The sequence below is a fragment of the Emydura macquarii genome, unplaced genomic scaffold, assembly GCF_026122565.2.
Source record: "Emydura macquarii macquarii isolate MOO-44397 ecotype Brisbane River unplaced genomic scaffold, CSIRO-AGI_Emac_v2 contig_1483, whole genome shotgun sequence".
Lineage (NCBI taxonomy): Eukaryota > Metazoa > Chordata > Testudines > Chelidae > Emydura > Emydura macquarii.
The window spans coordinates 8,669,554-8,691,320 of NW_027131620.1; the positions used below are offsets into that span (position 1 = coordinate 8,669,554).

General features: G+C 39.4%; 2 protein-coding genes across 16 annotated transcripts in view; one reads left to right on the top strand and one right to left on the bottom strand.

Moving 5' to 3' along the window:
* Positions 1 to 6,451, top strand: part of SYCP2 (synaptonemal complex protein 2) — a 67,442-nt gene extending 60,991 nt beyond the window's left edge. For 6 of the 8 annotated variants that reach the window (XM_067554146.1, XM_067554139.1, XM_067554142.1 and 3 more), the window contains 3 exons: positions 34 to 112; positions 5,483 to 5,539; positions 5,899 to 6,451. In XM_067554146.1, the coding sequence (XP_067410247.1) occupies positions 34 to 112; positions 5,483 to 5,539; positions 5,899 to 5,970 (208 nt within the window). In that variant the 3' untranslated portion in view covers positions 5,971 to 6,451. Of the gene's footprint in view, positions 1 to 33; positions 113 to 5,482; positions 5,540 to 5,898 lie in introns of those variants that run through there. The other 2 variants (XR_010920980.1, XR_010920979.1) reach the window with 2 other exon arrangements.
* A 2,850-nt stretch (positions 6,452 to 9,301) lies between these two features.
* The window catches only part of PHACTR3 (phosphatase and actin regulator 3), a 156,878-nt gene continuing 144,412 nt past the window's right edge, over positions 9,302 to 21,767 (bottom strand). For 4 of the 8 annotated variants that reach the window (XM_067554150.1, XM_067554151.1, XM_067554152.1 and 1 more), the window contains 4 exons: positions 17,870 to 17,931; positions 16,286 to 16,426; positions 13,385 to 13,461; positions 9,305 to 10,485 (listed from right to left, as the gene is read on the bottom strand). In XM_067554150.1, the coding sequence (XP_067410251.1) occupies positions 10,470 to 10,485; positions 13,385 to 13,461; positions 16,286 to 16,426; positions 17,870 to 17,931 (296 nt within the window). In that variant the 3' untranslated portion in view covers positions 9,305 to 10,469. Of the gene's footprint in view, positions 10,486 to 13,384; positions 13,462 to 16,285; positions 16,427 to 17,869; positions 17,932 to 21,767 lie in introns of all 8 variants that reach the window. The other 4 variants (XM_067554149.1, XM_067554155.1, XM_067554154.1 and 1 more) reach the window with 3 other exon arrangements.

Genomic DNA, 21,767 nt, shown 5'->3' on the forward strand with positions numbered 1-21,767 from the left:
AAAGATCTTTAATTTGCATATTTTTTTTGTTAGGATTCAAATTCTTAAAACTTCATTTGAAAAGAACATCTCCCACAGTGTTAATTATGAACAAAATATTTTTACTTCTGAGGTATGACATTTGTTCCTCACTTCAGTTTTCTTTTTATTTCTTTCATTATGTCACCTGATGTATTCTTTATAGGGCAAGTATTTACCTCCAGCATTGTACTAATGTCCTCTAGATACTTTTAATAACTTTTTTCCTTAATTTTACCCTTTAGAAGAGATGAACACCTAACTTGATAATTGTGGTAGAAATTTCATGGCCATTCAGCATAGTTTATAATATATTCTGCGGCTTTACTTACCAGTGTGTATGCAGCAAAGAACCAATTAGAAAAAAGCAGTTTGGCATCTGTCTTCTCAGGTTTTCTCTCTTCCTCAAGCTTTTTCCTGTTTTACAGTTAAGAAAACAGTAAGCACCTCTAGTTAAGTGCCACCTTTTAGACACCTAAATTTGTAGTTCTTTGAGGAATATTATTATCATGTTGAATTTCACCAGGGAGTGAGCAGGAAGTAATTGCAGTCTTTGCAGTACTGGTGTAATATGTTCTGTGTAACTAACACTGCTCAGTGAACAGAACACTATATTGTGCACTAGATGTATCTCCTGAGTGAGGCTAATCTTGAAGTCCAGTGTAGAGCCCATTACAATAATCTAATTTGAAAATCATAAATGACTGTCCATATCTGAGAGAAACAGGTACTCACACAGATGAAAAAATGTCACTTGAGATCCAGAATCTTAAGTTGTTAACCCCTTTGACTAAAGGTAGCTATGCTTCCTCAGTCAAGGGGGATCTCTAGATGTTTCTCTTTATCCAACATCTTTGCTATTTGTAGATTGACTCAAGCACTTCTACCATAGGGCTCCAATCTTGAAAACTCTTAAGCATGTGCTTAACTTAACTCATGTATATAATCCCATTGAAGTGAGTGGAACTACTTTTGTATTTAAAATTAAATAGTTGCTTAAGTGATTTGTTGGATAAAGGCCTGCTCCTTGCAGAATCAATCCCTAAGCCCCTGTCTCAGCTAGTCTGGGGAGAAAAATATCAGATTGTCTGAGTGCAATGGAGAAGATGTAAAATTTCATATTCTTCGAGTGCTTTTTCATGTCCATTCCCAAAGTAGGTGTGTGTGCGCCACATGCACCGGTGCCGGACAATTTTTTCCCTCAGTAGAACCCATAGGAGCGACTCTAGTGCCCCCTGCAGCGGCGCGCATATGCACCTGCATATAGACGCTGTCGGCTCCCCCTCCTTCTCAGTTCCTTCTTCTCACCAGTGACGGTGCTGGAACATATCTTACCTTTGCAAGTTCCCTCACTAAACCTAGTGGTTTTTTCATTGTTCTAGTTGTTAGTTAATAGTTAATATTTAGTTTAGTTGGTTCCAGTTGTTAGTTGTTAGAAGCCTAGGGTTGGGGCATGCCCTGTTCCTCAGGGTTTAAACCGTGGACTTCATGTAAGAAGCCTCTGCTGAGGAGTGACCCACATCAAAGTGTCTGGGAGAAGTGCACGTCAGTGACAGGTGCAAAATCTGTAAAAGTTTTTGCCCTAAGACTAAGAAAGACTCCATCCTGATGGAGTTGGCACTTAGACCAGTGTTGAAGCCTAGTAGATCTGACTCAGCACCGAGCATGACGGCCTCGGTTCTGCCGGTGCCCTCTGCCTCATCGTGGCACCGATCGCCATCTCTTGTACCGAAGAAGAGGCAGAAGACGACTTGCACAGAGCGGGGACGCTCCCCTGTGGAAAAAGTGAAAGGGGACCAGGTGAGACCCAGATCGGGCCGCCAGTCCTCCCTGCCTCAGGGGTCCCTGGCCGCAGCGAGCATTGACCCCATCACCAGGCCCTCCACTGACTCCCGGTAGCAGTAGAGGCCCTCACTGCTTGGTGGTGCCGTGAACCGCGGAGGCTTTCTAGGCTATGAAAGACCTCCTGGCATTGCCCATGCCACCAACGCTGAGGGATAGTAGGCCTCTCTGAGATTTGGTACTGGCACCAATGGGCGACGTATCGAGGCACAGATCTGCCCAACAGTCCCCTTCAAGGCACCATTCACTATTGCGCAGGCGGTCCCTGGAATCGAGACCACGCTTTCCAGGTCAGGACAATGTTAGTCCAGGCTCCCGCTGTTGGTCTCCTGAGGGCTGGCACTGGGCAGAACACTACCATGGACCACCAGAGCGATGCAGATTGCCAACCTTGTGGCAGGTCTCTGCAGCCCTGCTTGCCTAGTCCATACAGGAAGCCAAAGGACAAAAGCAGGTCCAGGCACGCCCACTGCTTGGACTCCCCTCACCACTCTCCTGTGCCAGAGCAGTGCACCCCACATGGCACCGTGCGATATTTGGACTCGGAGCCACCGTGGCCACTGGGTAGCTGCACATCCTCAGACAGTGAGGAAGTTACTCATGTCAGGCAGACCATGGCACCAATGCTCAGCTTCCCTACAGCACCACCAATGGGAGCATGGCCACAAGGTCAGTGGCCCAGACCGTGGCCCTGCTGGTGGGGGTTTCACTCGGGTTCCGCAACCCAGTTCTGGGAGAGGAACTTTGACGCCGCAGCCCTCCATCCGTCAAGGTTTGGTGCCACATTTGGACTCTGAGTCCGACAGTGAGGGCTCACGTGCCTCGACCCCGGGGGAATCTACCCTTCCCAGAGTAGAGGCACCTCCCCCACCTCAGCTACCGGCCGCCTCCTCGTCGTCGCTGGATGAGGCAGTTGTGGGCCATTCATCAGTGGTATCATTGGACGATTTCAGGGCTCACCAGGACTAGCTGAAAAGAGTTACCTGTAAGCTGGGCTTTAAGACAGAGGAGTTGAATGAGCCAGCGGACACGCTCTTTGGGATACTGGCCTCAGCAGCTACCAGTACAGTGGCCCTACCGGTCCATGAAGGGGTGGTTAAACTAGCTAAAGCATTAAGGCAAACCCTGGTCTCCCTGCCCCCCATGTCAAAAAGGGCAGAGAAAAAATACTATGTTCCGACAAAGGGGTTCGTATACCTCTATACCCACCCCATGCCGGGTTCCCTGGTGGTCACTACCATTAACGAGAGGGACAAGCAGGGGAAGATGAGCTTGACCCCTAAGAACAAAGAGGTGAAAAGACTGGATCTCTTTGGTCGAAAAATTTATTCCACGGCTAGCTTACAGCTACGGGTGGCAAATCAACAGGCGCTGCTGGGAAGATATCACTTCAATATCTGGCAGTCGGGAGACAAATTTGCGGATTCTTTGACTCCATCCTCCAAACAGGAGTTCGAGGCTGTCGTGGAAGAGGGGAGAGCGGTAGCCAGGGCATCTCTGCAGGTAGCTTTCGATGCGGCGGACTCGGCAGCTAGGTCAGTGGCCTCAGCGGCGTCGATGAGATGAGCATGGTGGCTGCAGTCCTCAGGTCTCCTGTCAGAGGTCCAGCAGTCAATACAAGACTACTGCAACTATATATCAACTACATATCAATATCAGGGAGCTCGGGGCAATTCTTCTAGCTTGTACGGTGTTCCTACCACATCTTGCCAACAAGGTGGTGCACATAGTCACGGACAATACAGCCTCCATGTGTTATATCAACATACAAGGGGAGGCCTGATCCCCGGCCCTGTGCAAGGAGGTCATGAGTTTCTGGGATTTTTGTGTCGCTCATAACATCCACCCAATCATGATACATCTCCCAGGGGTCAACAACTCTTTGGCGGACTGACTCAGCAGGTCCTTCTGCTCTCGCTACAAGTGGTCCCTCCATCCAGAGGTAGCGTCTTGCATCTTCTGAAGGTGGGGCTCTTCCCAAGTGGACCTCTTGCCACCAAGAAGTGCCCTCGCTTTTGCTCCCATCAAGCTCTCAGTGTGGGCTCTATCACAGATGCCTTTCTTCTCTCCTGGGTGGGGGACGTCTTGTACACCTTCCCGCCAATACCTCTGATCCACAAAGTTCTCCTCAAGGTGAAGAGGGACAGAGCATGGGTCATCCTTATAGCTCCAGTGTGGCCCTGGCAACATTGGTTCGGGATGCTTCTGGAGTTGGTGGGACCCAGGCGTTGGACCCTGCCACCACGGCCGGATCTCCTGTCTCAGGATCAATGTCGCCTGCTCCACACAGAGCTGAGCTCCCTGCATCTGACGGCATGGATGCTGCATGGCCGAGTCAGGAGGAGCAGGCCTGCTCAGCCCAAGTCCACCAGGTACTTCTAGAAAGCAGTAAGCCTTTGACCAGATCAGCCTATAGGGCTAAGTGGAAGCACTTCACCTGCTGGGGACCAAACGTGTGTCCCTGAAGGTGGTGTCGATCTCAACATTTTTAGAATACCTGCTCCATGTAAAGCAGGGGCGGGATTAGCCTTCTCATCCGTTAAGGTCCATGTAGTGGCCATATCTGCTTTCCACCCTTTAGTGGAAGGTAGAACAGTCGCACAAAATGATGGCCAGGTTCCTTAAGGGATTGGAAAGGTTGGTCCTGTCAATAAGGGAGCCTTCTCCCCAGTGGGACCTGAACTTTGTCCTTTCTAGACTCACCGGTCCTTCCTTCGAACCTATCGCCTTGTGCTCCCTTATGTATTTGTCCTGAAAGGTCACCTTCCTGGTGGCTATTATGTCCGCCAGACGAGTTTCAGAGATCAGGACATTGACATCAGAGCCACCCTACAAAATGCTCTATGAGGACACGGTTCAACTATGCCTGCACCCGGCCTTTTTGCCGAAGGTAGTTTCGAACTTTCACCTCAACTGGGATATATTTCTTACCTGCCTTTTGTCCTAAACCTCACAGCTCCAGTGAAGAAGGACGCCTGCACACTCTTGATGTGGGACGTGCTCTGGCGTTTTACATAGACAGGACCAAACCCTTTCATAATTCGATGCGACTCTTCATAGCTGTCGCAGACCGGATGAAGGGACTGCCAATTTCTTCATAGTGTATCTTGAAATGGATTATGGCCTTCATCCAAACCTGTTATGAGCAGGCCAGCATCACATCTCTGAGGTTCTTGACGGCCCATTCAACGAGAGTGCAAGCCTCGTCTGTGGCCTTCCAAGCTCATATGCCCATCCAGGACATCTGCAGGTCAACCAGTTGTCCAGCACCAGTGCATGTGGCACATGCACACACCTACTTTGGGAATGGACATGATCAACACATCTCAAAGAACAACAATTACAAGTAACTAGCCATTCTTTATTCACATACTTACGGCATCCAAGCTGATGCTAATGTCAGTATTTGGAGTAGATGCCATAGTACATAGTTGCTTCTGCCCTAAAAAGATTACTGTTTCTCACCAATTTCCTGGACAGCCTTATTTTGCCCAATGGCAAGGCATACTAATGCTTGATCTGATCTTAAATTTTATTTGGGGGCATAATTGTCTTCATTAAAATATATTGTCAATTGTGAAAAGAAAATGAGTATGTAGATGACATGTATCAATTTTTATAGATGCATCTAATGAAAGAAGACATGAATGGACTTCAAGAGAAGCTTCTTAAAGAAATGGTAATGTTAATTTGTCACAGTTTGTTTGTTTATGCTTTCCTAAAAGAACATAATTATCTGCACATTCACTTTTAAAAAAGTTCCTTTCAAGATGCAATTTCTAGTACACTGTCATTTAAAGTAAATGGGAAATACTGATGACATAGTATCAATGAAACAATGTTTCATTTTTAAAACATTAAAACTAATGTATTTATTCTTTTAGTTTTATTCTTATGTAGTGCTTCATTTGAGTTTTAATAGAGTTAATATTAGCATCAGAAGAAAAACAAACATTCTAAAGTTGCAAGATATGTCTGTGATACACTTTAAAACAAACTTTAAAAAAGTATAATAAATGTAATACTGTTCTACCACAGCAAGAAGAGGAACTGTTTAATGTTCGCAGAGGATTGCAGTCACTCTTTCTGTCAGAAGGGAGAAAATTCTAATATAATAAATTCATGTGTTTTAAAAATGTGTGTTTATATTAAAATTACATTTCAGTAATGGGAAGTTTTGACAATTGCATATTTACTGAAAGCTTTTTAAAGAAGTGCTATTTTAAAAGGATCTCCACATAATAGATTAGGAATATTTATTAACAAGAGATCATTATAAAAGGTTTATTTAATTGACGTATAGAAAAAAGGAGTAATTTGCAATTAAAACTAAAGTAAGGGTCATGTTTTGGATTTGTATGTGTATGTAGGACTCTTATAGCAATTAAAAGGAGCTGTATTGTACACACCCAGACATAGAATTTGACCATACATTCTTTAGCATGTTAAAAGGAGATCAAATAGTGTTTTTGAAAGTTGTATTCTATTTACTTATGATATTAGCTTTCAGTTGGAATTTATAAAAATGTTTTTTAAAAATATATATACATTTTAACCATATTGCAAATGTGTATTAAAATTTCAGAAAAAATATACTTTTTTGTTTTTTCTTATTTACAAATTTGTGCCATTATCACAGAATCTAAACAAACCGGTGCACATGTAAAACCAGTTTTGCCACTTAATAATAGAAGTTGCCTGTTGAAACTCACCTTCTTCAAGTACTTGCTCATGTCCATTCCATACTTGGTGTGTGTGCGCTACGTTCACCAGTGCCAGAGATTTTCCCCTCAGTGGTATCTGTAGGGCTGGCTCTAGCGCCCTCTGCAGTGGCACAAATATGTGCCTGTATATAGAGTAAAGTCGTACTCATACAATTTCAGTGTGCATGTATTTCTGACTTCGTGTCTCTTTCAAAATCATTTAATCACATGATTGTTATGAAGAACTCAGTAACCTAGACTGTGTTAAAATACATCTTGGTTTTCATGATACTCAGAGTGTGGTTTGGCCTCCCAGTCAGCCATGACTAGAAATACCTATTCAAGAGTTTGGGTTTTTTTTTAAATGTTTTATTTGTCCACAGAACATGTATATTATGGGCATTGGCAATGTAAGTTTCCCCACATCACTCTGTTCCTCACCCCAACAAACACGATATACTTCAATCCTGACCTGCAGGGCCAAGGCACTTCAGTTCTCATGCCTATTTAGCACTGGGCTGTTTTGCTGAGTCTGTCAGAAAGGGTTCTAGACTGTGGTAGAGGGAGTAACATGGATATCTCTTTAAAAGGAACTGGACTGAAGCCACTCAGTCTCTACATCACATGGGCCACCAAACAGTGTCAGACTCTAACTGTTAGTCATGGAAAACCACAGGCCTGGATTTTCACCAGTGACCTAGAAGTGAGAAGTTCTTTTATCCCCTTAGTTGTCCCTAATCATTCTGCCTCTCTCACCACATGCACAGGTTTTATGTTTTTTAGGATGTTTGTTCTCTCTGATACATCCTTGTGAGGGACTAAAATATTTATTTAAAGGTGACTAATAGATTTTTTTTTAATGGGCTTGTGCTGGTATTTGCGTCGTTAGTATGTATATAAAGAGAGCAAAAAATTTAGGGACGGGGTTGCTTGTGTTTTTACATAAATATATCAGGAATGCAAATATGCTCTCCCTTTTAGCTGGAGGAATTCTGGGATGTCTCAGAGAAGTTCACTGTTAACTGAAGAATTAAATCAAGGAATGAGTACATCAAGTATTTCACACAGGATTATTTTATCCAAAATATTAGTTATTAAAGTTAACTAGGAATTAATTAAAAATAGATTTAAACAGTCCAGTTAAAAACTCCTTTCCCTCTTAGATATTCAGCTTTCACTTTCTTAGCTTTTTTGATTCGTCCTTTCAACAGTTCTTTAAATACAATAAAGAAGAAAAAAAAGAAGCCAATTTTTTTGAAAATTCTTTTCAGGTTACTTAATTGATCTTGAAACTTAGTTCATGATTTTCAGTGTAGCTTAACGAATTTTGATTGATATCACCATTGGTTACAGAAGTTCTGATTAAATGATAACTCAGCTGATAAATTCTTGTCACTTCCACTAGGTGGACCTCCTGATATTAGTCAAAGATTTCTTACCAGTGTAACTGAATCATGCAAGAATACATGAAACTAATAAATATTTTCTTTGATGAATTTGCAAGGTTTTGAAGAACGTATGAGATACAAATGTTTTTCTTGCTTTGCATCTGTTGTAAAAATAATACACAAGTAGTTAGATTAGTAAGGGCAGTTTTTAAAATTCCTTTTGTGCTTATAATATTATTTTTTTGAGAACCATTTTCTCATCAGGGTACTATTTATTAATGAGGGCTTAGTGGGAAGATGAATCACTGCTAAACTAAAATGTTTTACTCAAACCTGGTACCTAGATTGCAAGCACTTTGGGGCAGGGATTGTCTTTTTGCTCTGTTTGTACACAGCTAGCATAATGACGTCCTGGTCCATGACTACGCTTCAAGGCATTATGATAATACAAACAATAGTAATAAAAGTATACAACCTATGATGCTTGTTTATACTGCAAGGCTCGTCTATTTTCCCTCTCAAATTAAAAAGAGGTTTCTTACTGAGAGATGTTTCTTTAGTTGATGTTTTCAGTCTTTCCCTGTATTATTCCTGAATTTTCATTTATTATATTATAAACTTCAAAGATCAGAACTTGTGGTTAGGTTGTTCATGAATATTTCTAATAAAAATGTTAAAATACCAGTTAGCATGATGATACAGATTTCCATAATGAGGCTACCAAGTTCTAAAATGCAGTAATCAAAGAGACAAAAACATTGAATTAAATCATGTTGGTGGCTCAAGCACTTAGACTTAAATCTGTGTAACCAAAATGTATAAGGTTATAGAAAATTAAATCTAGCTAGACGTTAAGCTGAACTGTTCAGCAGGTGCTTAGTAATGCCTTGGACAGATGTTCTGCAAAGATCCACAAATGGTTTCTAGCAATGGCTTCCACTATGCATATTGTCAGTATGTTCTGTATATTCATAAATCTTATTATTGTGGAGAGAGTACAATATATCATTTTGTTTAAATGAGAGACTGATCAGTGCTGATCACAGCAATTAGTCTATCCATTAGTTGCATTAATTCTACTCACCATACTACAGTCATTTACTAGGAGTCTGTACCATAATTCCTTTTACCTTTTATCTGTTTGCTTATTTTTTCATGCCTTCATTGGAGTCCTTTCTGTTGGATTGAGGTTAACATGGCCTATCATAAATTTTTTACTCTTTTAAAACTTTTACAAAGGGCAGAACTTGAAACATCTATGGAGAAAATTTTGCCTTCTATGTGTATGTGCCACTTCTATTACAGTCACAAAAGAAACAGAATATCTTCTGCAATCATCACTCACATTTTTATCATTACCTACTGTTAGCATTATCTCTTACATATGTATGATCTTCAGCCAAATCCTGTATTCCTTCCTTTGGCATATCTCCTCATTGCTTCTGGATTTTGTTAAGCCTTATGGACTGTCTTACTTACAGTTTTTCACAATATTTTCTGTTAGGTTTGTTTTTAATAATTATTTATTAGTAAAAGTTTCTTTTTTCACCCTCTTTAGCAGGAAGTTATCAAATCTCACATACATTATACTAGAAAAAGAATACAACTATCAATAGCTTGATCGTCAAAGTGTATTTGACAGTTCATCTGTGACATGTTTAAATTAGTCAAAGCTAGTAATTTTTTACTGTAGTGACAGTGGACTACATTTCTTACAAAGGGCACATCCTCAATTGTTGTAAAGTTACACCTGTTATAAGAATCTGGTCCAGTATCTTTCCTCCACAAGGTGGGAAGCCCATTGTCTAAAGTCCACTGTTCAAGGTTTCCCTGACTGTGTGTGGACTTTTGTGGTGCAGACGATCTGGCCCATAATAGTTACAAATCACCTCCCCTTCTATCCCACCCAGAAAAAAATACATTTAAAAGAAGTGTGCACATTTCCTGCAATAAGTAGTCATTTAATTAAAGAACAAAATTAACAGGAATCAAAAATGTTGCAGCTGTGTTTGTTAGACATTATATAAAAAAGAATGAAATTATAATACATTAAATCATTTTTATAATATGAACGTAAGTGTTTTACAAACTAATCGTGATTAGTTCAAAATGTCTTGTCAACATAATACTGAATGACAGTGTGTCATGTCCATTATGTCAGAGGCCCTGGAATGGTAAAGCCTGTACATGCACACCATCTCCTTTTCCAAGATATGCGGCAAAATAGTTTAAAACAAGTGTTAAAGGAGAGCAGTAGGTTCCTTCCAGTAGCTTTACTTCATTCGTTTTCAACTGATCCTCCCACCCCACAGGCCAGTGCTCTTCAGGCATCAAAGAGCGAATCCTCTGTTCGCTCCTGTGTGTATGTGCTGCAGAGATTTCACCTGCACAGTCCTCCTCTCACATAAACATCAGGTTATCGTGGACTGAACTTCAGGGAAAGACCTTTGTACATTCCCTGATGCGTGTTCAGCAGCAGTATCAAATGTAAAGACAAATTCTTCTCAGAAGAAAATCTCTATGGCCTGTGAAATCTAGAAGGTTAAAAAAAAAAAAAGACGTTTTAAAAATCAACTTTATAACAGCATTTTTTAAAATTAAATTTATTATTGCAATAAGAAATAATACTATTTAAAAATGTGTCCATTCTGTTTAATTACTATTGAATCACATTTCTAGAGCATTTTTTTTCATGAGATACCCAACATGTTCTACAGATAAGGCCAATATGACTAAAAACATTCAAAGGTTCATAGCATTTTATCCCGTTGGTTTTAGTCTGCCACTGAGTGCCTCTGGAGAAAGTCCTCTCTGCATGTAGGCTTTCTCTACAAAAAATTCTCTCTTCTTTGAGTTCTGTTATGTTCTTTTTGTTCCTCATTGACTACTGCTTCCAAATCTCCCCATCACTTATCTGCAATAAGGAGGATGCAAGTTGGGAATTGGTGTGAGGGAAAGCTTAGAGGGCTGAGTTGTGGAGAAAGGGATACTTCAGGAGTTTAACTTTGAAAAGCAAACAAAACATTGAACTAATAAGATGTGCCTGTCATCACCCTTATCACTTTGCTTGTATGTTAATTGCTTCCCTTTTCCTCATACTTTCGCTGTCTGCCTTTTTAGGAATGTACGCTCCAAAACAATGACTGCAGTGCAAATCTTCAAAGATATTTAGGCATCTAACTCAGATTGATTTAAATAGGAGTTAGCCACATAAATACCTTAGAGGCAGTGAACCTGTGTCTTCAAGTGTATTTGCAAAAAGCCTGCCACAGTTTGGCTGCTACCATTATTTAAATAGTAATAATAGATAGGCAGGATGTAATTTTGACATGACACTAGGAGCAAAACATCTAACTCATTCCAGCATATTTGTAGTACATTATTATGGTTTTAAAACTGAAGTGGCATTTGGGTTTCAATGATGTAACCAGCAATTTATAGTTTCAGCCGTGATGTTTTCATACAATAATGGCATATGCTTCCTCAAAATGTGAACAAGCTAGCATAGTGGTGCTGCTGATCCCTGTCTTGATAGCCAATTATAATTCATTGCACTAAAACAATATTGAAGAAGACTTAAGAATGTAGGCCTAAATTTTCAGAAAAGTGTGTGTGTGAAAATACATGCACAGTTGTGTGTGCATCTCCCATGATTGCAGGGCCAGACACAGTAACAGCGTGTACATATTATCAGTTAGCTATCTGAAAAGTCATTTGCATGTGCAATTACTTGAGCATGCAGACACAGTTGTGCACGGACTTTTTAAAAATATGGGCCATAATTTTGTTTGTTGCAAAATAAAACAAAATAAACAACGTTGAGTTGATATTTTGATGGGCACCTCAAAAAAACAACCAAACAACCAGGTACTGCCAATAGAGGTACTGTTGATTTAGTAGGTGGCACTCTTTCCTCTGAGTCTGTGCTGAACAAATACCCTAAGGCACTGGACAGTTCTCTTTTTGGATGAGATGTAATAAATAAAGTCCTAAACACTACTGAAAGTAGTTCGGCGTATTTAACCCTGGTATCCTGGCCATGTTTCAAAATGTGTCATTTTAATCTGCCTAGATAAACTCCCCAGGTAGCTTCAATTAAATAAAGTATCCTTCACTGTCCGACATAATTGATAGCCTTCCCGTTATTGTAGATATCATTTTGCCAGAAGCCAGTGACAAACCACGTGGCTGAAGCTCAGGTTCTGTAATGTCACAAGTTATATAAAACTGGGTCAGTTTCGTTCCTCAGATGTGTCCCGTTTAAGTGCCAATGAGATGCTAATAGAAATCAAAGGGCAAAATTTGGCCATTATTGTTGCTATTTATTAAAGCGACTTTCCGCTAATACCTTCTTTGCAGGTAATGTTCTGCCTCTTCCTTCTTGCCTACTGGAGCTCTGCCTCTCTTCCCACTTTCCTCACCTGTAAATGCGCTCCATTTTTAACCAGATGGTGTGGATTAGATTTCAATAGCACATGCCAGGAACTTCCTTGTCTTTTCATTTTTACTTTCTAATTGATATAGATCTGTACATGCACTTAAATTGTCATGTGAATATAGTACTTGTGAATGGTGCTAAATTAACCATGCTAATGAGTGAGATCTTCTGTGTAAGCAGAATATATGTGTTCACAGGCAGTGGCAGTGCAAACATCCTTACGCTGCCCCACCATTCTGCTCCTGCCCTCTCTAGGAGTGACACAGTATTTGGAGTCTCTGCCCATATTATATGATCCTTGGCATCTCTGCTGAGTTGCCCAAGGTTGCCAATTCAGGTTAATTGTGATAGTGTGTTTTATGATGCTGACTCCCTTCCACTAGTAACTGGGCTGAGACTCACTAAACATTTTACATAGACCACTAAAAAATCTACTTTCTATTGAAAAAACTTGCAGGACGATGAGTGAGTGAATGATACGGAATGAGTGAAAAACTCCATAAGCAGAGTTTTTGCTTTTAAAATCCAGCAGAGTGAATCCTTTGTGTATTATTCATAATCAGTTACATGTCTTTTATTTTGTACTATAGTACAAACACTTTGTCTTATTATTGTTCAGCATTGGTGTTATGACTGAATGATAATGAGACTATAAATTAAAGTACTTTGGGTTATGCCTATTCATCTGCCTTAAATCACATGTCATGTTCTCTGTACGGTACATCCTGTGTTCTTCCTTTAGTCGTGGCCTTTTAAATCACGGATACAAACAATGCATTTGGGGGGCGGGGAGAAGAATTGCTTCTCAACAGATGATAATCTAACAGAGAATGTACTCTGAGATGAAGCAGAAGTACTTCTATTGTTTCCCCCCAAGGTAAAGCTTTCATTGCAGATTTTAGAGCCATGCAGAAACAAAATATTCTGCGGATTCAGGGCTTAAAAGAATTGATATTGTAGGTAATGGAAAATGAACAAATATCTGGATGACCAACCTTGTCAAATGCTTGCTTGATGCATGTACCTCCATTTCATTACTTTTGTATTCATTTAGTTCTTTACGAATTGCTGCCTAGGAATTTAAAATGGAACCAAGATTAACAAATAATTTTGCAGTTGTAAATAATTTTTTAAAAATAGCAAATAAGAGCCCTTAAAAATAAGCAAAACAGCCAATTCCAGGTAGTGTGTGTGGTAGGCTACAAACACAGGACATGTGGCCAGGGGGGAGAGCCAATATATAGGTTCTCTCCATGCTAACTAGTCCCTGTCTTTTAAAGATGTTGACATAAATACTATAATCAAAACCATTATTGCAAAAGATTATTCCACATCATCAATCATCACTGACTAGCTGACCCTGAGACTCCTCTACAGAAACAGTCCTGAAAGGAACATAAAATCATAATGCTCCCTCCCCAACATTTAATGAGACTCTGGTTAAGTTAGTGAGCAGAAGCAGAGGTTACTCAGACAGCAACTGGACAGTTGAAATGTGGAGAATTACAGTATTGGCCCATTTCTAAATAAAAATCAGATTGCATTGTCACAATATGCACACACTCGACCATATGTTACTGTCATTTACATGGTTTACACCATAAAATCCACAGCTGTAAAATGATTTGTTGCCTTTTTCCAAATGACTACTCTTAATGGCCTGGATCATATTAGAATGTATTTGTACATACTACTACTCTGTAATTTAGATACCTAAAATTCTGAAGCTTTAATACACAGGCACATGTCAAATCAGAGATGTAGTTTATTGGAAGAAATAAAAATGTGGGGGAAAGTAACAATTTTCTCCAAGAAATAAATAGATTTTTTTTCATCTCCTGAGATGTAAATACAACGAGAGTCCTGTAGCACTTTAAAGACTAACAAATTTCTGCAGGCATAAGCTTAAGATAAAATGCATCTGATGAAGTGGGTTGCATCTCACGAAAGCTTATGCCTGCAGAAATTTGTTAGTCTTTAAAGTGCTACACGACTCTCATTGTTATTGTTATTGTATACAGATTAACACGGCTACCCCTCTGGAACTTTTTGCCATGGAAGGCACTGAGATGTGAATGCATGTTTATTAAGTGAATGAGACAGGTAAAAATGTATTTGTATGCTTACTTTAAAATTAACTTGAAAGGGTCAGACAATGACTGAGTTTCACACTAGATCAAGAACTAGTATGAGTGAGTGCAACATTACTGACTTCTATGGAGATGCACAATTTACACCCATGATTCAGTTTGGCCTAATGATCAGCACAAAATCCACTCTTGGGTTCAATGGGCGGCAGTACATTTGTAAGGGTAGAATCTGGCTTAAATCCTTATGAGACTCAGCTCCAATTTCAGACAGTACCTTATAGAATAATTGTGGGTGCTGAGGATGTAACCCAATGAGTGGGAATTCTGTTATAAAGCAACTATGTCATATTTTGATGAGTGTCTCTAGAAAAAGTACAGCAAAACACCACAGCCTCAGGCTATGTTCCCACTTCTAAAATGCTACCTGTGCCTGGTGAGTATGATGATATGGGTTCTCTTCATCCCCAAATCTATAGAACTATCAAACTCCTAGACCTGGATGAAGATTATCCCAAACTACCAATAAAACTTCTGCTTTACAGCATTGATTAGCACATAATTCCTTGCACTATAATACTCCCTATAAGCACCTTTAAATGAACTCGGGAAGACAACTAAGACAAAGATGGCAAATTAAAATAAATCCTATATATCAGAGTTCTCTAATACCATTTATTACACTATTCACATATATTCTGCCTTCTTGTTGGAAAACACTTCAGCACAGGTGGGAATAAGAAAGACATGTCTGATTTCCAGAGCCCAGGATCAAGCAGTGAGCAGTCCAGTCCTATCTTTGCCATTGTATCCAATAATTATCTCCATGTCCCCAGTTGTTCTCCCAGCCTCCTGCAATCTTGAGCCAAAACTTTAAAACTCCTTATTCAGCAACCATTCTAGCGTGATTCATAGTGAGCCATTTCCTTACTAACCCAGCCACTTAAGTATGAGGTCTAGGATCGTTTAATACCGTGAATCAAATATATGAGAGACAAGGTAGGTGAGGTGATTGTGAAGCTCAAAAGCTTGTCACCTTCACCAACAGAAGTTGGTCCAATAAAAGATACTGTGTCACACACCTTTTCTCTCATATCCTAGGACCAACATGGCTACAACAACATGGCAAAAAATCAAATATATGGTAGGCAGGTAATGTAGTGTGTTCTCTGGAGCAGCCCCTCTCATGGCTAATGAAAAAGTGGGCTCAAAGTGCTTTCCGTGGGAGTTCATCAGTAGAGAATAAAGTAGCGGAGTGTACATGTTTGCAACAAAGATTTTGTACTGAGTAACTTTGGGGTAAAGTTTGGTCCTAGATTGTTCAGATACTACAACAGGTGGCAAAGACCTATAATAGTATATACTACACTCCATACTTTTTCTAATAACTGGTTTTTTAAAAGGCCTTTACACTATTAGAAGGTATGTTTTACAACACGTGGTTGGTGTGGATTCTGTATGCTGAAAATGCAAGATTTAACATACTTTAATCTGTATCAGCTATAGTACATCATAGTCAACTGTCTTTAGAACCTGTTCCGTTGTGTGTGTAACTCCCATGAACTATTAAGGGGTAGATGGGTATAAATTTTGCCCTTAGTTACATCTATGCAACCCAATTAACTTCAGAGTGCAAAATCTGGCTCATCAGGAGCACTGAGTTTCACATTCACCAAGAGCAGACACTCACTCCAAAATGTATTTCCCTAGAATATCAAGATTTGTTTAGTAATACCACTGCTTACATGACTGACATACCGCTACCAAAAGACAGTGGTCATCTTAATTATATTTGTAAGTAGTCTGTACCTTATCAGCTGCTGATAGTCTTGTCCATGGTTTGTCCGCTCGTCTGTCATAGTCCTGTGCTTTTGCCACTTCTACATAATCGCTGAATCGAATTAGAATTTTTCTGTCTCTTAGTTCATCGACTGTCGGTCTCTGATTGAGCTGTATCAATGAGTTTTGTAAGGAAGTATGTCAATATGAATAGCAAGTAAAATTGAGACACAACTTCAATAGCACAAAAATGGAATCACATGCATTTTTATTCCCCATCTTCATTTTGTGTGTTTTATATTGAAGTATGTAAAATAAACATAAATTTAAACTGAAAAGATTATTTGAAATTGATTAATTCATCTTAAATGCACAAGAACATTCAGATATAGAGCCAGATTCTGATTTCATTGACCTGGGGAATGCCATTGTTCCAGATTCACAGTGCTGTAAATGAGTTCAGAATCTGGCCTACAATCAGTGAGTGAAACTTCGTTTTTGAGTGATTGCTCATGTCCATTCCACTATAGGTGAGTGCATACCACCATGCACGGTTCCCGGAACTTCTTTCCCCTTAGCAGATTCCATAGGGCCAGCTCTGGAGCCCCGCGTGTATGTCGCAGTATATGAGGCACTGCCGGCCCTATGGCTCCTCAGTTCCTTCTTTCCGCCCGTGACGGTTGCTGGAACTAGCCTTGCTCTCTGCAAGTACCAGTCCCCATTGTTTGAACTCTTTGTTATACAAAGGCATTTTCTATTAACTAAACTTCGCTCTTCTTGTGCCATTATCTCAAGGAGCTACTGAAGCCCTTCTGAGTAGTATTGTTATAACAGTAATAATGGGGTAAATGCAGCTGAGGGCTATTGTACAGTGGATTTGTAATGGAACGTCTAGTAACACAGAGTTTTATAAAGCTGAACTTGCAATATATTTCAAGTAACCACAATGAAATTACAGTGTAACGGTTCAATCTTGCAGAATTCCCATCAGTCACTTTGTCTGAATAAGAGCTTCAGGACTGGGCCCAGTGTAAGGACTACAGACCCAGGGCTTAGCAACCTATCATCACAATGTGCCTTTCAATATTGCACTGTGTTAGCATTGACTCCAGTGGGGACTTCTGCAAGCAGAACAATGACAGAATCAGGCCTAGAATCTGATAGACCTTCAAATGAACAGGTCTTCATAGCAAAGAGGAGTTTCAGGCAGGAACACAACTGCTTCTCAGCAAGGAGTCAGCTTACTCTGGGATTCTCACGTCTACAGATAGTGGAAAGGAACTGCTTTCCTTGCAATATATGCAGTATGAGGCAAATGATCTCAAATGAGCTGATTTTAGGTTCTTGTGTACATTTTCCTTCAGGCTCTCAAATGCAGTGAGTGCCATTTGTCCATAATTACCTGAGATAGTGTAGCTATTTTCTGTTCTAGTTATTAGATACAGCTGTCTCGTATATAATTGTGTGTCTATGTTGGCTTTTTAATGGTGACCATCATGGCTGTTTGTTTTTAAAATGATTTAAAGCATTTAGATACTGTTTTTACTCTGGGATCTTTGTTATTAGTTTACACTAAACTTTTTAAATGTAACTGAAAACATTTCAAGATTTTACCTTTCTTGTCAGCCTCTGCTTGATTTCCCTTCTTTCTTCCTGCTCTGTTTGATCATTTCTTTCTGCAGAAAATATAAAAGAAGAGATTAATTTCCTCATGTAGGAAGATCTGCTGTTTTCAGTATATGTAGGCAATAAAGTTACAACATGGAGAAGCATGGTCCTCTGAATTGCTAGCTCAGTCCTTACTATACCTGCCGTGTGGTGCTGCCAGAATCTATAGCTACCTTTCAATGAAGACACAGAAGCACTTGTGCCCGTGTCTGCTTTTCCTGTGACATAGTCTCCAGTTCCATTGAGCTTTAATAAATAGAAAGCAACCAGTCCAATTCTTCAGCTAGATAAACCTTTAGAGGGAAAAGCAATACCTTTCAAATTATGAATGATCGTTTGTTATGCCACGTCTTTGTTAGAGTCCTGTCACGCTTGCATTGAGATGCTGAAATACTTTTCCATACGTGCTTCAGGGAAAGCATGTACCTTGTGAGCTTATGCTCTCAGGCTTCCTATTTAGTTGGTCACATAACTAGTCAGCCTTGAGTTCCACACATTCCTATTTCCTTTACTATTCAAGAGATGCCCATTGTATTAGAGCCTCGTTATACACACTGGCTTTCTTTTGTGCTATTCTGTTCTAACCGAAGCCAGTTTGCTTTTGTGTGTTGTGACTATTAGCATTCAAGCCGTGATGACTCCTACACACTGCATCTAAATATAGACTCAAATCCTGTAACGGTTGTGTGAAATATATCCTTTGCCTTAGGATACCACTTAATGGATTTTCTATTTCTAGTGCTGTTACTAAATTTAGACTCAAGTCCATGACCTAAGCAATGCTAGAGACCAAGGGAAAAGATGTTTAACAATTCAGTGAGCCTATAGATCAGTGGTTTTCAACCTTTTTTCATTGCAACCCCCTAAAAATAATTGAATGGAGGAGCAGACCCCTTGGGAAATCTTAGACATAGTTGAAAACCATTGCTATAGATAACAGTGTTATCATAGTTTGTCAGTTAAGAAAAAAACCATATCGTATTAAATACTGTCAATGTTAAGCTAGCATTAAAGATGAGTGTCTTAAAAGGATACTTTTAGAAATGAGCCTTTTTTTCCCCTCTCCCCTTTCTGTATTCTTTAGATTACATTGAAATACAGCCACATGGATCTATTTAAAGAAGCACTATAGAAACATATCTGCAACTAGGTAAACAGAAAATGTAAATCAGAGAACCTAAAATCATACAGTTATGCTATAGTGATGGTGCATATAACTTTAAAGCACAGTACATGAGGTTTAAGATTGATGATATAGCAGTGTTTCAGAAATGTCAGTGAGATGACCAAAGATTTAGGTGGCAATCATTTGATGTGGATGGGGGTGGGGGGAAACAGATGAAAAAGTGGAACATGCTGTGTAATGGCAAGATACCTCCAGAAAGTAACTAACATGCCTAATTCAATTTTATTAACCCCTTTTTGACCATATTTGTATGGCTGTATTTTCTGTTTTAAAAAAGGCTGTTCTACATCAGTCTAAATGTTATCAAAATATAGTCATGATGTATTCTACAGGGGCAGTAAGTGGTTTTCTAAGATGGAAACATGAATATGCCTATCCGGTCAGAAGATTGCTTTTTGTCGTTTTGAAATGCTAAGCACACATCATGGTCCATATCCATAATGCATGTGAGGATTCAGGAAAAGCCAAACTTGGTATGCTTAACAATTGTGGAAGTATGAAAAGCAATTTATCAAGAAGCAAATGCAAGATCTTGATAAAATTTACCTATCTGATGGAAAGAAATGTCAGCAGGAATATTACAGAATGCAAACATTATTACAGAGAAGCACTAGAGAGATTTTCACAGAAACCTCACATTGACTGCACTTGGATCCATTCATTAGTAAATGGCTGGCTTTAACGCTATACATCTCAATGGAGCAATAGACCTGATTATACAGTGTCACATGCAGTAGTATAACTCACACCCTTGCTCTATGCGTGTGATTCAGGAAAGTCTAAACTACACACCACTGTTAATGAAGCAGGGATTGTACAATCGGATGGAAAGGAAGCTGCCAGTTTGAATATGAATATCAGGGGCTGGCTCTCAGAATACAATAGAAAACCTGTCTGAACTCATGGGACTGATTTTTAACTCTGAACACACAGTTACTGTGGCATTCATGCTCTGTGTTGAATAAGCAGTGCTTTTCTATATTTAAAGATGCAAGAATTTATAAAATCAATAAGATAAGAAAGTTTTGGGGGTTTTTTTAAGCACCTCTCTTATCCCAGAGTCGCCTCCATGAGGGAGATAAAATGTCTCTCTCCTCATCTCATGAATACTTAAAAAAATAATACCATAATAGCACTTCAGCATTTATGTTGTGTTGTATCTTGAAAGGACTGTACAAACACGAACTAATTAATCCTCAGAACACGCTTTGGGGTAACATTATTCACATCAACAGTAGGTATTTATGAACATCAAAGGCATATCACTGCTTTAGGACCCAGTCATGCAAACTCTTACAATTCATGTAGTCACATTGATTTCAATGGGGGTACTAGCATAATAAGGCTTGGCAATATCAGATCCAATCATGCTGTCGTTCAAGTCATTGGGAACAGGGTCAATATCTCTCTATCACTAACTTGAACACTGATTTTTCAACAGCTGCAATCAAACTATTTACCCTTCTCTGTCATATGTTCTAAGGTCCTTGCTGACCCAGCTAAGTGGTGACTGAGTTCTTTGCAATGTAGCTGACATTTTTATGTCATGAGAAAGGTAAATTAAATAGAAATGTACAGCTTCTGATCCTGTGCAAACCCAGAATAACTACTGAGCTGACAGAGTTACGCCAGATTTATGAGAACTGAATCTAACCCAGTCTGTTTAGCTGGCATTTAGGACATATCTTTAATTCTGCTTTATCTTCTTCTGCTTTAGCTCCCTCTCTAAGCTCATTATGTGAATGTAACATGATTTTTTTATATTAAAACTGGTCAGTTTAACCTAGATTAAGGATGTAGCCAGTGTACATCAGAAAGTAACATAAACATGAAGGACCAGATTTTCAAATGAACTAGACTAGAGAACGAAGGGAGAAGGTTTTCAATGGGGAGGTGCAGAGTGTTCCACTCTTTTGAAATCTGGCCTCTATGATATAGAAATTTTAGATTAATTTATTTTCTTTTTGATGGCTGGGGTTGAGGTGAAAGTGGGTTAATATGTTTGCAGGTCATAAGAATATGTCATATGTGTTACTTGTAATTTGAATATGTGTAAATGAATATGTATATGTGTTGAATAGATAATTAATTTATATGTCACAAAAACTATTTACAAAGTAAATAGTTTGATGTACTTGAATAACTGAACCAACCAAAGATGACTAAGCAGCCCCCTCAGTTCACCCTGTCCCCAAATCCTTATTGACTTCAATGAGAGCAGTATCAGGCCCTCTTGTAGAAACTGATAAGAAATAAAAAGCAGCCTGCAATCCAAAACCTCATAAATAGAGGTGATATTGTAATCTGTGTGGTCATGCTGCTGTTTCCCTCTTTGTTAGTGTAATTTGCCTGTACATTTCTAGTGTTCACCTTCAGGAGGAAAATTGTGATACACAATTTGACTTTGTAAAGAAGACTCTTCCTAAATCTAAACCAGTCTGGAAAAGGAATGTCCTCCATATACCCAGGGACTTCTTTCTTTAATTTAAACAAGACAATGCATCTCAGATTACAACATCAGGTCCAGCCTTGTGAAATTATACTTAAAATAGGTAAACTATTTAGGAAATGTTGTGTACTAGTGAAATACAACCCTCAAAATGGTTAGATCTGATTTAAACAAAAGCCAAGACAGCATTGCTTTTATGGAATGCAAAC